Source organism: Pipistrellus hanaki (genome assembly GCF_964339955.1).
Source record: "Pipistrellus hanaki genome assembly, chromosome: 7".
Lineage (NCBI taxonomy): Eukaryota > Metazoa > Chordata > Mammalia > Chiroptera > Vespertilionidae > Pipistrellus > Pipistrellus hanaki.
This window is the reverse complement of record NC_140509.1, coordinates 57936610-57951965: the sequence shown is the minus strand read 5'-3', so window position 1 is coordinate 57951965 and position 15356 is coordinate 57936610. Positions and strand designations below refer to the sequence as shown.

Below are 15356 nucleotides of genomic sequence, written 5' to 3'. Positions count from 1 at the left end.
TGAAAGGCCTTCATAATATTTTCCTTTTGGATCTGAGGAATTTTGTAAGGAAACTAAAATCAATCATTACATTATCTGTGTAGTTGTATTTGGATTTTTGTGAAACTTCAGTGTATCTTTGGATGTTACTTTAATGAACATTCCCTTCTCTACCTGACAGTTCATTGTAAATCAGGAAAGGCAACTCTGAGTTTAAATCATTGTTAAAACCCTGCTTGCATTTATTAGATAAATAGTGTCTAGGTAAGAGAATAAAACAAAGGTCTGATAAAGGAGCCGTGGTGAAAGAAATGAAAGGGTTAAAGCTTAGTCCAACAAAGGCAGCAGCTATGAGTTGCCTGCCTAGAGTGATCAAACTACTAATCACCTTGTACTTATTATCAGAGTATATTCCAACTGTTTTTAGTGCAGGATCTTTCCATGAGAGATAAGGGAAGAACTTGTACATGTGTTAACCCTAAAGATTCATATTTATTGAGACATAATTTAAAATACTTAAGAATCAGTCATTTCCAATCCTTTGGTGTTGTTAAAGCACTATTTTGTAGAAATGTCCCCTATCCCATTTCTTCTAGGAATATATTCATATATATGTGTGTGTGTGTGTGTGTGTGTGTGTGTGTGTGTGTGTAGTGTGTGTATATAGCTGTGATCTAGACATCAACTTCTCTCCTTTGCTTCTTAAGTGCCTAGAGTGGTACTTACTGAACAAGTAGAAAAAATTTTATTTCAAACCCAATTAAAGTAGAGATTTTGATGCTTTATTCTGAAGCTATTAAAATATCAATAAAGCCTGCCAGATTGTGAGCCATAAGAAGAATCTGTATTAGAGACAGGGTCCTTTGGCTCAGAATATATCTTCTGTAGTTTTACTCATAAAAATTTCTTATTTTTTGGATTAATTGTAATATGTATAATTGTAATTAATATTGCGTTTAACTGTTAAATTCTCCAAAATAATAATTACAGATTTGTTGGAATTGGTTCTTTTCAGCTTTATTAGTAGTCTATTAATGTTAAAACATGCCTTTATTCTATTCTGTATTATTTTCTTTCTCAACCGCATGATTCCGAAATGTTTTTTGTTACCTGTTCTTTTAATCTCTTAAAATATTTTAAATTAAAAAAATCTGTCAAACTTTTTATTATGAAGAATTTTCTAACATCTGTTTAACTCTTTATTTTAGGATATTGGTGCAGGAAAAGGCAAATATTATGCTGTCAATTTTCCAATGAGAGATGGTATAGATGATGAATCTTATGGGCAAATATTTAAGCCTGTAAGTATTACTATTTTCAAACTCAAAATGAATTTGAAAATCTTTTTAGAAATAATAACATTTGTTATTTTTTACATAGATCATCTCAAAAGTGATGGAGATGTATCAACCTAGTGCTGTGGTGTTGCAGTGTGGTGCAGACTCGCTATCTGGTGATAGACTTGGTTGCTTCAATCTGACAGTCAAAGGTAAGCAATTTAAAGGGTGATAGTTCCAGAAAATTGTATATGTGTTTGTTTGAAATTGGGTTTTCTGACTACAATTACTCTTATTTCAGTAAGGTCTTGTTTAGGTCTTTTTCATTTTGTCAAGTTTACGTATACAGTCATTCATGAATAGTTTTATAGAGCTTGTTGCAATCTCAACAAGGATAGCTATTTTCATTGTTTTTGGTTGATTCTTTTGGTGTGTGTGTCTTTCTCTAAAAAACATGCAAACTTTGCTACTTTCGATTTTTTATTTTAGCCTTGTATTCATTTTTTATATTGAAAGGAGAGATTCAATTCCTTTTCACACTTTATCCCTAATATGCACGCACCTTTCTAATAGCTTCATATAACTCTTGTATTTATAACAGAAATTTGGTATGGTAGTCACTGTTGACAGCAGCATCAGTACCATTAAAGTCATTTCAGCTTATCAGTTTTTCTTTATTGCATAACTTGTTTTTTCCAGTTTTTCATTTCCTTAATTTTCTCTTTACATACCGTATTTCCCCGAAAATAAGACATCTTCCGAAAATAAGACCTAGGACATGGAAAGATAAGACATCCCCTGAAAATAAGACCTAGCGCAACTTTGGGAGAAAAAATTAAGACACTGTCTTATTTTCGGGGAAACGGGGTATTACTAAATGACCAGAGTCTAAGTAGCTTCATATGTTCAGATGCATTAAGTATCCTATCATTTCCTATCAGTTTAACCTTCTTGAAGAAAAGCCTCCTCATTTGTTCCTATTTGGATGAGTCTCCTCTCTAGACCTGGTAGAAAGTAAGCTGTTCTTTGCTTCTTTGTTGAATTGGCTCCCCTGATGGCTGTTTCCTCTTAATTGTGTCTTTCATTTTGGTGTAGCACATTTTTAAGTGGCTATCTGAGCAAAGTCATGTGTGAGATAAGGAAATTATGTTGATTTGACCAAGTGTTGATATCAACATATGATAGAAGTCTAGACCAAAGTAAAGAAAAATGACCATTACGGAATGGACTTCTAAGGAATAAAAATAAATCTGAAATTTTATTTAATGTATTATGTGTAGATCAGTAGTAATTCATCATGGATATTGTACATAATTTTGGAGTTGTTTTCCTTGTGAATTTTAAAGTAACAAGTTGATGTTTTTCTTTGAATTCTCTCATAGATGTGAAGAATTCTCAAATAAACTTTTTCCAGAATGCTATTGGCCTAATTGGAATTAAATAAGTGCAGATATTAAAGGCTTTTTTATTTAATGTCATGCTTGTTACTATACCAGGCAACATTAGAATTATAATATAATCTATTCTACTTTTTTAGGTTGAACTATGAAATTAATTGCCGCTTTTAGGTTAACAGTGGCCAAATAGCAAGTTTCATATTGTAACTTCATATGTGTTGATAATGATCTTTTGCTTCAAAATGCATATGATTTTCCAAAAATGATCTACCTAATGCACTCTTAAGATATGTATTAACCATCGTTTTAACTCTTTGAAAGTTCTCAAAGCTTTCATTCTTAAAAGCAATAGCTTTCATATTTATAAACTGTGTTTTACTCTTACAATAATAAATCTATATATTTTAACTGATAGCATTTTAGTTGTATAAAGCATATAAGGAGATTTATCATCCCAAATCTTAAACTTGATTGTAATCTTCTCTGCTGCCATCCTCTATTCAGATTTCTCAGGTCTGCTAAAGTAGTTACCTCTTGTTCATTTCCTTCCTACCTTTACAGTGTTAATGTTTATTTTGTCTCAGTCTTTTTGTGGAATTTAGCTGTTTTAGAAAATCCCTTTATAGTCCTTTATATTAGGTTTTAATATAAAAGTAAAGTAAATATCTTTGTCTAGCCAGCTATCTTTACTAGGAAGTCTGTAAATTAACGTTCTGATTTATTATAAAACACCCAGTTCTCTCTGTATATAAAAGCCAATCTTCCATGGCCCTCCCCTCTGCCAGCCAACCTCCTACAGCCCTGATTTGGGACTGGGCGAGTGCCCTAATTGGCCCCAATCACTGGCCAGGCCAAGGGACCCCACCCATGTACAAATTTGTGCACTGGGCCTCTAGTCTAATATAAGAAAGCTATGTTTTTCTAGTAGCAATAATAAAAAATGAGTTGTGAACCATATAGTACAACTATAAAAATACTTAATGAGAAGATTCACAATATACAGTTACAAGATCACTAAACTTTAAAAAATTGATGGGGCCGAAGCCGGTTTAGCTCAGTGCGAGAGCGTCTGTCTGCAGACTGAAGGGTCCCAGGTTCGATTCCAGTCAGGGGCATGTGCATTGGTTGCAAGCACATCCCCGGCAGCTGGTCGATATTTCTCTCTCATCGATGTTTCTGGCTCTCTATCTCTCTCCCTTCCTCTCTGTAAAAAAATCAATAAAATATATTTTTTTTAAAAAATTGATGGAGCCAAAACCGGTTTGGCTCAATGGATAGAGCGTCGGCTTGGGGACTGAAAGGTCCCGGGTTCGATTCCGGTCAAGGGCATGTACCTTGGTTGCGGGCATATCCCCGGTAGGGGGTGTGCAAGAGGCAGCTGATTGATGACTCTCTCTCATCGATGTTTCTAACTCTCTATCCCTCTCTCTTCCTCTCTGTACAAAATCAATAAAAAAATATATTAAAAAAATTGATGGGAATATAATTTTTTAAATACCTTTGGATGATGCAGTTTTATGTAGCTTTTTCTTTGTAGTTCCCCCCCCCCATTCTTTTTTTTTTTTTTTTTTTTTTTTTTTTTTAATATATTTTATTGATTTTGTACAGAGAGGAAGGGAGAGAGATAGAGAGTTAGAAACATCGATGAGAGAGAGTCATCGATTAGCTGCCTCTTGCACACCCCCTAATGGGGATATGCCCACAACCAAGGTACATGCCCTTGACCGGAATCGAACCCGGGACCCTTTGGTCCCCAAGCCGACGCTCTATCCATTGAGCCAAACCGGTCTCGGCCCCCCCAATTCTTTTAACAGGCATGGCTTTCTTCTATAAATAAAATATTTTTTCTATTTTAAAATATTAACTTAAGTGTCTGAGTGTTGCTATTCTAAGAAGTTACTGGTAACTTGTAATTGATTATTAAATTATAACATTTATTCAAAGGAAATATTTTGGTTTTATATTAGGTTTACTTTGTATTCGAGATTCTACACATAAAAATTATTGAACTTGTTTTTAGTAGTAAGTATTAATTTTATAATCTTCAATAAGTTAAGAAAAATTATAATACTGCTACCTAAAGATATCCTACAGTTAAACTTTCATTGTGCGTAATGATAGCCTTTCATTGTGCGTAATGTTTCATTGTTACTTGATTTCTTTTCCCTTGTGTAACTGCACATGTACAAAACATCTTCATATCACATAATATCTTCCTGTTAATAAAAATGTGTTGTGTTTATATTTTGATCTTAATATAGTTGTATATTTGATTTTTCTATCAGGCACACTTGCTAATAAACTAGCCACTTATGTCTTAACTGTGTTTTGTATATTATTATGAAAGGTGTTTTGATTATAAAAAAAGAAACAGTTTTGTATTGTTATCTTTATTTTTTTATTTATTAAATTTTTACATATTATTTGTTTTTAAAATATTTAGAAATACCATTTTGGTTTTTTAAAATTTTGCTATCTTTTTAAATTTTATTTTTCAAACTGTAACGATGCAGACTTATTGTTGCCCAAATCTCTTTGTCTTAGGTCATGCTAAATGTGTAGAAGTTGTAAAAACTTTCAATTTACCATTGCTGATGCTTGGGGGAGGTGGATACACAATTCGTAACGTTGCTCGCTGTTGGACATATGAGACTGCAGTTGCCCTTGATTGTGAGATTCCTAATGGTAAGTATTTTTATTATATTTTTATTGGATGAGCTGTCAATATATAGAAATAGATGGGTGGGTGATTAAATTCCAAAACCATGTAAATAAAAGAGCAGTCAATTAATGAATTTACTTTGCATTCACGTTTAAACATTTTCTTTGGAAATATTTCTCAAATTGAATCTGGAATTTTGTGTATGGATATGTGTGAAAATTAAGCTTTTAATATTAATTTTATTTCATTGTTTTTAATAGAATTGCCATATAATGATTACTTTGAGTATTTTGGACCAGACTTCAAACTGCATATTAGTCCTTCAAATATGACAAACCAGAACACTCCAGAATACATGGAAAAGATAAAGTAAGACATCATTGAATTGTTTTGGTAAATGTTTGATATAACTTCAGGAACCTTTAGAAGGCCAAGTGCATTAGGTCATTTTAGCTTTAGACACAAGATATTTCCTTTGTCTTTTTCAAAAGCATTTAAAATCCTAAGATTATTGATTTCTTTAATTTTTAAACATAACGGCAAGTATGTGGGCTTCATAGCTCAAAAATATTTTAATTTTCTATTAGTTTTTAGTTTACAAAGCTGTAAAGTTTATACTCTTGGCTTTACATGAAAGTGAAGTAAAATGTATTTTCATAGACATTTTAGTACATAGGCCTGGGTTTGTGTTCTCTAGATCTGTGACATTTGTCAAGTTAATTTGCCTTTGTGCTTATATTTTCTTAACCAATGTAATAGTACTTGTAAATTTTGAAGATTAAATGGGTTCGTAATATGTAAAGTATTGGTGCTCAGTTAATTTATTATTTTAATTCAGAGGTTTAAATTAAAGATGAAGTTTTTTGCTTAATGTGTTTCATCAACACTTAAAAGCAACTTGAAAGAGAATGAATTGTGTCTAATAGCTTTGCATGTATAATTTAGACAGCGTTTATTTGAAAATTTACGCATGTTGCCTCATGCACCTGGCGTCCAAATGCAAGCTATTCCAGAAGATGCTGTTCATGAAGACAGTGGAGATGAAGATGGAGAAGACCCAGACAAGAGAATTTCTAGTAAGATAATGCTTTGATGTGTATTCTGTTACATTTTCCTGATTTTTTAAAATTACACTATAAACTGAAGGTTTTAGTAGCCCAAAAATACAGTGGGTCATGTTTCATTAGCACACTATTATTTTTGTGCTAATTTTTAATCATCCAATTTTTAATCTTAAATAGTTTAACTTCCATATGTCTCAAAGTCTGATTTGATGTCAGTGATTGCAACTAGAGGCTTAGTGCACGAAATTTGTGAATGGGTGGGGTCCCTAGGCCTGGCCAGCATTCAGGGCCTATCAGGTCCATCTTGCACAGTCCTAGTTGGGGCTGGCCAGGGACTGGGGTCTGCCGGCTTCCAGACAGGGGAGGGGAAGGACTGCGGGAGTGCACTGACCACCAGGGGGCAGCTCCTGCATTGAGCGTCTGCCTCCTGTTGGTCAGTGCACATCATAGCAACTGGCTGACCTGGTCGTTCGGTCGTAGCAGTCGCTTAGGCTTTTATATATATAGAAGATATGCAAGGGTGGGCAAAAAGTAGGTTTACTATTTAATATGCAAGAGTATTCTTATTTTGTTTACATATATATATATATATATATATATAAATATATATTGTTTAAGGTGTGTTTTGTTTTTTTTTTTTTAATATATTTTATTGATTTTCCACAGAGAGGAAAGGAGAGGGATAGAGCTAGAAACATCGATGAGAGAGAGACATTGATCAGCTGCCTCTTGCACACCCCCTACTGGGGATGTGCCCCTAACTAAGGTACATGCCCTTGACTGGAATCGAACCTGGGTCCTTTTCAGTCTACAAACTGATGCTCTATTCACTGAGCCAAACTGGTTTTGGCGTGTTTCTTTTTCTTTTTTCTTTTTTCTTCTTTTTTTTTTTTTTTTTACCCCCATGACCTCCTGGCCTCCACTCCCCCCACCACACTTGCCCTCTTCCCTTTCCCCAGTCAGTGTCTTGTTTCTATTGGTTATGCTTATCTGCATGCATACAAGTTCTTCGGCTGATCTCTTACCTCCCGAACTCTTCCCTGCCTTCCCACTATACTTTGATATCTGTTCAAAGCTTCTTTGCTTCTATCTATTTTTGTTCAACAGTTTATAATGTTCTTTATATTCCACAAATCAATGAGATCATGTGGTATTTATCTTTCACTGACCGGCTTATTTCACTTAGCATAATGCTCTCCAGTTCCATCCATGTTAATTGTATTATTTTCCACATGGACAACTGTAAACCTATTTTGCCCACCCCTGTATATGACCAAAATTTTTTACAAACTATCTGCTTATGTATACTTAGGAATAAATTGGAAAATAAATTATTTAAAGTAGAGTGAGTTGAATGACCTGAAGCACTTCTGTTTGATTCTACAATCTCATACACTTAATATGATTTTCAGTTGTATAGCCTAATGGTTTGCTGTTGGTATAGACATTGATGTATTTGGTATTGATGGCATTTTTATTTTATTTGTTTTCCCTCTCAGCTCTAAATAAAAGGTTACTTTTTAAATAATGACATCATCCTCACCTCCTATCAGAACATAATGTTTTCTTCCCAATTTTTTTTTAGATTTCCCAAATGTTTTTCATATTTCTTCCAAGATCAAAGCTAAATTTTTAGTATTTAGCAAACCATGCATTAAGTTCTAACCTTAAAATTATTATTTCTTATCCTATACTTTTAAATGTAGTGACTAGTTAATACGTTTGTACAAAGTATGCTGAAAAAAACTTAGGACTACTTTTATCAACTTTGTTTTTATTTTTATATTTCAGTTCGAGCATCAGACAAACGGATAGCTTGTGATGAAGAATTCTCAGATTCAGAGGATGAAGGAGAAGGAGGTCGTAGAAATGTGGCTGATCATAAGAAAGGAGCAAAGAAAGCTAGAATTGAGGAAGACAAGAAGGAAACAGAAGACAAAAAAGCTGGTGAGATTTATTGTTTTGGTAAATGTGTTTTAAAATTATAACTTTTTAGCCCAGCTGGCACAACTCAGTGGTTGAGTGTAGACCTGTGATCCAGGAGGTCATAGTTCGATTCCCGGTCAGGCACATGCCTGGGTTGTGGGCTTGATCCCCAGTGTGGGGCGTGCAGGAGGCAGCCAATCAGTGATTCTCTCTCAATATTGATCTATCTCTTTCTTCCTCTCTGAAATCAATAAAAATATATTTTAAAAAACAATGATAAAACTGTAACTTTTTAAAAGTAAGCGGCAGTGCAGTTTTTATGAGATCCTGGAGTCATTTACACAAATATTGGAGGTAGAGGGTGCTGGGTAGGTGACCTTTTTACCCATGTAAGTGGTGCTTAGCTCTCTAAATGTTATTAGTCACATTTGCTTTTTATAATATAGGAAACTTTATTACCTTCTCTTAGTTGATATGGGCTTAACATAGGGAACATTGTTGGGTAAGAGGAAAGACAAAGTGATTATAGATCCTTTACAGGCTGTTAGCAAAGCTGAAATTTAAAATAATTTTTAACTCCCTAAAGTTCATTTCCTGGGGATGAAACACAAGAAGTTACATTATTCTTAGACCAGTTGGATCATTTTGGGAAAGCTCAGAGAATAGACTTTTTCAGAAAATGTTTGAAGAAAACAAAAACTGGGGAAAGATGGGAAGGAATCGAGGAGCTGGCTTGGGGAGGAGATACTACTTTGAGCTTCTCTATTGAGAAAATAGGTGCTTTGGGGCATTGAATTTGCTACGAGAATCTGTTATCTTTTATCGGAGTTCCTAGAGCACTTGCACATACCTCAGTCATTTTATTTAACACGTGATAATTTAGTACCTTATTGCAGGATTTTACATAAGTAATTCCCCTGCTAGACTGAGCCGATTATGACCAGGGGAACACATTATCTTAAATATCTGTGTTTTTTAGCATTTGGTGCATTTCCTGAATGGATACCTGATACCCCTATACAAGGAATGGTGATGGGCATGATTTTAGCCGGCCTGTTAATTTTGACATGTAGCATGTAGAAAACTGACTCAGATACTGGTCCAGCATCGCTATATCTATCACATTGAAGTTTTGCTAGTAAGCTAGCTCTTGGGTTTTTTGTTGTTGTTGTTGTTCTTTTTCAGTAGAGTTAGGAATCAAAGCACATCTTGGCACATCTAGTTCTGTTCTTTTATGGATTTACTCCTCTAGGCTACTGTTCTCTACCATTGTATAATTTTAACTTTCCAGTGTATTGAAGTGGTACAGTGATGGTTCAGTCTGCTCTTCTGTACTGATTGACATCCAGAAATTAGAGTTATTGAAGTAAGGAGGATTTGATTTTAGCTGTAGGATTTTTCTGTTTTGGGTTTTGTTTTGTTTTGTTTTCCTAAGTTAGTAGGTCGTCTTGTCTTGTCTGTCCTGTTTTTGGTGTTTATTCTCATTTTCAAACCTTTTTTTCTTCGCTTTTTTCTTCTAAATGGGAGAGTGGGTACACTAAGGTGTTTGTCTTTCATTGCTGTTAGCTAAAAATGAGAGTACTTTTTGATTTGGCTTAATGACCTGCTAGTAGATTAATCTCATAGTTTTTACCTCCTCTGTACTTACATTGCTGATATTAATTGAAAAAAAATTTGAAACTTTTATTTTTAATCGGCCTTGCAATTGTTAAAATTCCTCGCCCTACAGCCCTAACCGTTTTTGCTCAGTGGATAGAGCTTCGGGTTTCACACTGATAAGTTCCAGGTTTGTTTCCAATCAAGGGCATGTACCTTGGTTGAAGGCTTGATCTCCAGTATTGAGAGGCACATAATCAATGTTTCTAATTATCCTTCTCCCTTTCTCTCTGTAAAATATGAATAAAAATATGTGTGTGTTTTTTAAATCCCTCACCCTGCAGATGAAATATTACCATAGAAAACTGAGGACTAAAAACTAATGGTATAAACAATAGGATTTAGCCTCTGCTTTGTCTTTGGGCTCCTCTTCTCTAATTCTCCCCCCTTTTGACAATATTCCAGTTATACTGGTCTTTCATTTTTTTCTTGCCAACCTGCTATTTTCTTAAGTTTTCCCTCTGTTCAAAATACTTCCTCCTTTTCACCCAAAGCTATTCTTACGGAAACTTTCCAATGGCACTTCTTCCTGTTACCTTTTCTGATCTTCCAGTGCTGTGCTCATGTCTCTTGGCTTGTAATTTTTTCTTCACAGCACGTATTCCAGCTGTAATACTATGATCCCACAGAAACAAAACTTCCAGAAGGACAAGGACTGTACTGTTACATGGATACTGTGAATCTCTATGTCATTTAGCACAGAACCTAACACAAAGCCTATTCAGTTACTGAATTAATAAGTAGTAATATACAAGGTGTCCCCAAAAAATGTATACACACTTTGGAAATTTATTCATTCCAGTGGGTTAAATCTGAAAAGAAAGAAGCATCAATTGAGCTATCAACTGTAAGTCTATACATTTTTGGGGGGACACCGTGTGTGTGTGTGTGTGTGTGTGTGAGTGTGAGAGACAGCTTTCTATATTTTAAGTAAGGTATACTTTTAAGTGTTTTATATTTCAAAATAGGCTTTAATCTCTTCTAATTTTTGCTTATAGATGTTAAGGAAGAAGATAAATCCAAGGATAATAGTGGTGAAAAAACAGATACCAAAGGGTAAATTATATTTATTAGTAATTTTTATATGCTATATAAACAATAAACACATTTACTTGGGTATGTATTCTTTTGAGAAGTACTGAACTGAGCCTGAGAACATCAGTAAGTTATGTGAGATGCTCTGAATTTTATCTGTGTTGGCTCATAAGACAACATATGCCATCTTAATTATCATTTATGTCATCTGCTTAGCTGCTCATCTGTCATTGATGTAGTTTGCCCTAAAAAGGTCACAAAGACCAGTATTAATTAATATTGTAACTGAATTAATTTGTATTCTTTTATGTAATTTACTAGAAGCCCGATGCACGAAACTCATGCAAGAGAAGGGCTTCCTTCCCTGGTGCAGGCACTAGCTTCCCTCTGGCACCCAGTGCCTTGGCTTCCCTCGAAGCTCTGGCTTTTGGTCTAATTAGCATATTATGCTTTTATTATTATAGATTGTTATAGATGATACCTTTTTTGCTATTAATTTTTGTATGGGCACTAATCGTCTTTTGTGGTGCTTATTTCTATATATGTGATCTTTTTACTATTGTGAGTTGGGTAAATTTAAGTAACAATAGTTTTTTTTAAAAAACATAACGGAGATTTTTATTATCGGAAAGCTTATTTAAATGGTTGGCCACAAGTAATTTTGTGCTAGTCTTTACAGGATAATTTGGGAAAGCTTATAAGATTACTAGAAAGATTAAGGCAGTCAGTACTCCAAAAACACGGAGGGCATTATCATCAGCGTACATGTTACTTGGCATGAGCATACAAGACCTGCTCAATAGAGAGGTCAGTGTATTTAAACTGAGACTGTGCCATTTTTAATCTTTCATATTGCCTCTTTTAACAGAGCCAAATCAGAACAGCTCAGCAACCCTTGAATTTGAAAGTCTCCAATTTCAGAAAACATTAAAAAATAAGGAAATATTGGCAAGAAAAGTGTTTTCTTTTTGAAGACTTCTGGCTTCATTTTCTACTACTTCGGCATGGACTGTATTTATTTTCAAAATGGCTTTTCCTTTGGTTTGTTTTTGTTATTGGCAAGTTTTAGTGTGAGTTTCTAATTATGAAGCAAAATTTCTTTTCTCCACCATGCTTTATGTGATAGTATTTAAAATTGATGTGAGTTATTATGTCAAAAACTGATCTATTAAAGAAGTAATTGGCCTTTCTGAGCTAATTTTTCCATCTTTTGTAATTATCTTTATTAAAAAATTTTACTTGGATTGTCTTTTGTCTATTTATTATAACATGAAATTCCTTTTCATAGGAGAATGATGTAACTATTTTTTTAGAATTAGAACACATCAGCCCAAGCCAGTTTGACTCAGTAGATAGAGCATTGGCCTATGGACTGAAGGGTCAAGGTTTGGTTCTGGTCAAGGGCATGTACCTCAGTTTCAGATCCCCCCCAGGAGGCAAACAATCAATGTGTTTCACATGGATGTTTTGTTCTTCCCTCTCTTGTGCTCTAAAAATCAATGGAAAAATATCTTTGGGTGAGTATTAAAAAAAAAAAAAAAAAGATTCATCAGAGGTGAAAGATAGTGATTACAATTTCAAAGACATCCACTTACTATTTCTTAGGAAAGATATTTACAGTAGTGATTATTTTAATGCAATGGGAGTTCTACCATCTTGTCTTATATAGGTTGGCCAGTCAATATTAGTGAAGACTGACATCTCATTATAGTCATTTATCTCAAATTAATAGTACAAGCTATACTATACAATTGAGATTATAGGCATTATCTTTGAGCTGAATCAAAGATTCTCCAAAATTGGAAATGGAAATTCTGAATTGAAACAAGAAGTCCATAAACAGAAGGAACCTGTAACTTTTATGTGGTTGTGTTTAATCGATCAGGATCTTTCTATATTTACATTAAGTTCATCTAAAACCTGCTATTTTTACAAATCTGGTGTGTTTACTGAATTTACATGGCATTTAGGTTCCACTGTTACACCCAGGTTTCCAAACGAAGGAAATACTTTAAAAAGTAAATTATCTTTTAACTTGTTAACTGTGTACCAATTTTAAGGTTTTGGTTATGCAACTGAACATATGGGAAAATGCCTGCACTCAGTTTATTTTTAGTGGTAGAAAACAGACGAATGAGGTAATTTCTTTGTAAGGTGTAAAAAGGAGAAAACATTTTGGGAACTTGCCAAAATTTGTGAAATCTCTTTGGCCATGTCCAAATTGATTCTTTTGAGAGAAAAATTACAGAATGCCACGAGACAGATCATTCAAATGTTTCTCTAAAAGCCACGTGTTTGCAGATATTTTAGGCATTCACAAAAGCCTCTGGAGTTTTGTAATGAACAACCATTACCCACCTGGATTTAATATGGTACACTTTGGTCATGTTTGCTTTAGGTTCTTTAAATAAATTATACAGAAGGAGTTCTTTATGCACTTTGCTATTTAATACTCCTCCCACTCTTGAAGTAACCAGTACTCTGAAACTTGTGCATATCTTACCATGTTTTTCCTCATATCTGTCAGTGTACTAACCTTTATGGCATTAGAATTATGGGACACAGTCCTTCCTTAAAGGACATAGTGAACTGATGTGTGTGTGAAACATGGTGTCATATGTGCACATCTGTAACTTGCTCTACATTTTATATTGTGATCTCCCCTGTGTTGAGCAAGTATTGATTAATGTTCCATTATAAGGAACCTCCTTGGGTACATCAAGTTCTGTTCTGTTTACAAATAGCATTTATATAAAACTAAAGCCTCAAGAGCCTGAAATGAGAAACTTAGCTAGGTGAGTTGTTAACATGGATAATACACAGAAGCCAACAACATAACCAGAAGATACCTTGGAAGCACAAAGACACCCTTTACAATAGCAATAATAATTTCCAGAAGTAAAATGGTATATAATGATCAATGTAGCAGTGGTTGTAATACCCTAGCACACTTGGAAATTAACACTGGATAAAACTATTTCCTATTGGAGCGGGGAAAAAGATTATTCCCTAAGTGATGGGGTAATAGGTAGCTAAGTTGCGGGGCAGGTGACTTAACACCAGAAATACCAGATCAGTTGGAAAGAGAAAATAAAACCTTAAATACTAGGAACTAAGGCCTTCCTAGGTAAGCTGGCAAACCCAAACTAAAATAGATTTGATTAAAATTCAGTAGGCAAACTTTGTTTAAAAAAAAAAAAAAAAAATGGTGTGTTGGTGAGTATATAGGACTGCAACTCCTCACAATTCAAACGTTCAATAAAGATTGTAGAGGTGAGTTTTTTTATTTAGCATAAAGGATGTGAACAGTTAATATGAAAAGTTCTTAAATATGAAAAGAACTTTAACCTTAGCAAATTAAGAGCCATGAAAATACTTTTAATTTTTTAACCTTTTTAAAACCTATGCTATAAATGTTAAGAATTTCAAGACACTGTCATTTTAGTAGGGTACGTAAGTCAGTATAACCCCTTGAGCTTAATTTGACATTCTATATCAAAGTTACAAATAATTCAAAATTTCATTTTGGAAAATTCAACATACTTCACTTGCAAAACGAGTTTCAGAATTAATGCAACATGATTGAAAATAAAAAACTAAAACAACTTAATATTCAATAAAGGACAGGTGAATATTCATAAGAGATTACAGGCATAAGTATGAGGATTACATACTATAATATATGGAAATATCTTCACTATATATCAAGTGAAAAGAAAAAAGCAAAGATGTGGGACATGACACTACCTTTTGTAAAGAAAAACACACAAAATCAGTTCTATAATATCTAGGAAAGAAAATCATGAATCTGGTACCATCAGAGCACTGGCTATTTTCACAAGGATTTGCATGCTGGACCATGTGAATATACAAAAGTTTTAAAAAGTGGAAGCACACTATTTCTGTTCAAAAGGATAGGAGTTTTACACAACCTTACAGCTTGCTTGTCTCTACGTCTTGAGATGACTTGCAGATACATATTCAGGTCAGTGTTACTGGTACAGCAGTGACAGTATAATTTCTCACAAGAAGGAAGACTTGCCATGTGGCAAGTCCAAATACCAAAGATAAGATTGTATAAATCATCTGAAAGAATTGTGCTCCAGTCGGGGTAAAATAGCTATCAACTGTGGGGCTGATCTGTGCCACCACCACCACACACACACACACACACCTTGGTGGCCTGGTGCCGCCAGCTCACCGGCCCCGCCCACCACTGCTGCAGCCAGTTGCTCCTGCCTGGCCACTGGTAGGTTGATTGGGGGAGGAGCCCGCTGGCACCTGCCATGGCTTGTCTGGGGCCTGTGGGTTGGGAGCCGTGTTTGCTTTGAGCATCTGCCCCCTGGTGGTCAGTGTGCAT

General features: G+C 34.5%; 1 protein-coding gene across 2 annotated transcripts in view; it reads left to right on the top strand.

The window, feature by feature from the left end:
- The window catches only part of HDAC2 (histone deacetylase 2), a 30983-nt gene extending 18794 nt beyond the window's left edge, over window positions 1–12189 (top strand). Inside the window, exons 7-14 of one of the 2 annotated variants that reach the window (XM_084889299.1) lie at window positions 1188–1280; window positions 1360–1468; window positions 5198–5338; window positions 5576–5684; window positions 6261–6391; window positions 8171–8326; window positions 10960–11017; window positions 11865–12189. In XM_084889299.1, coding sequence (XP_084745425.1) covers window positions 1188–1280; window positions 1360–1468; window positions 5198–5338; window positions 5576–5684; window positions 6261–6391; window positions 8171–8326; window positions 10960–11017; window positions 11865–11895 — 828 coding nt within the window. In that variant the 3' untranslated portion in view covers window positions 11896–12189. Of the gene's footprint in view, window positions 1–1187; window positions 1281–1359; window positions 1469–5197; window positions 5339–5575; window positions 5685–6260; window positions 6392–8170; window positions 8345–10959; window positions 11018–11864 lie in introns of both variants that reach the window. The other variant, XM_084889298.1, reaches the window with a different exon arrangement.
- The last annotated feature ends 3167 nt before the right edge of the window (window positions 12190–15356 follow it).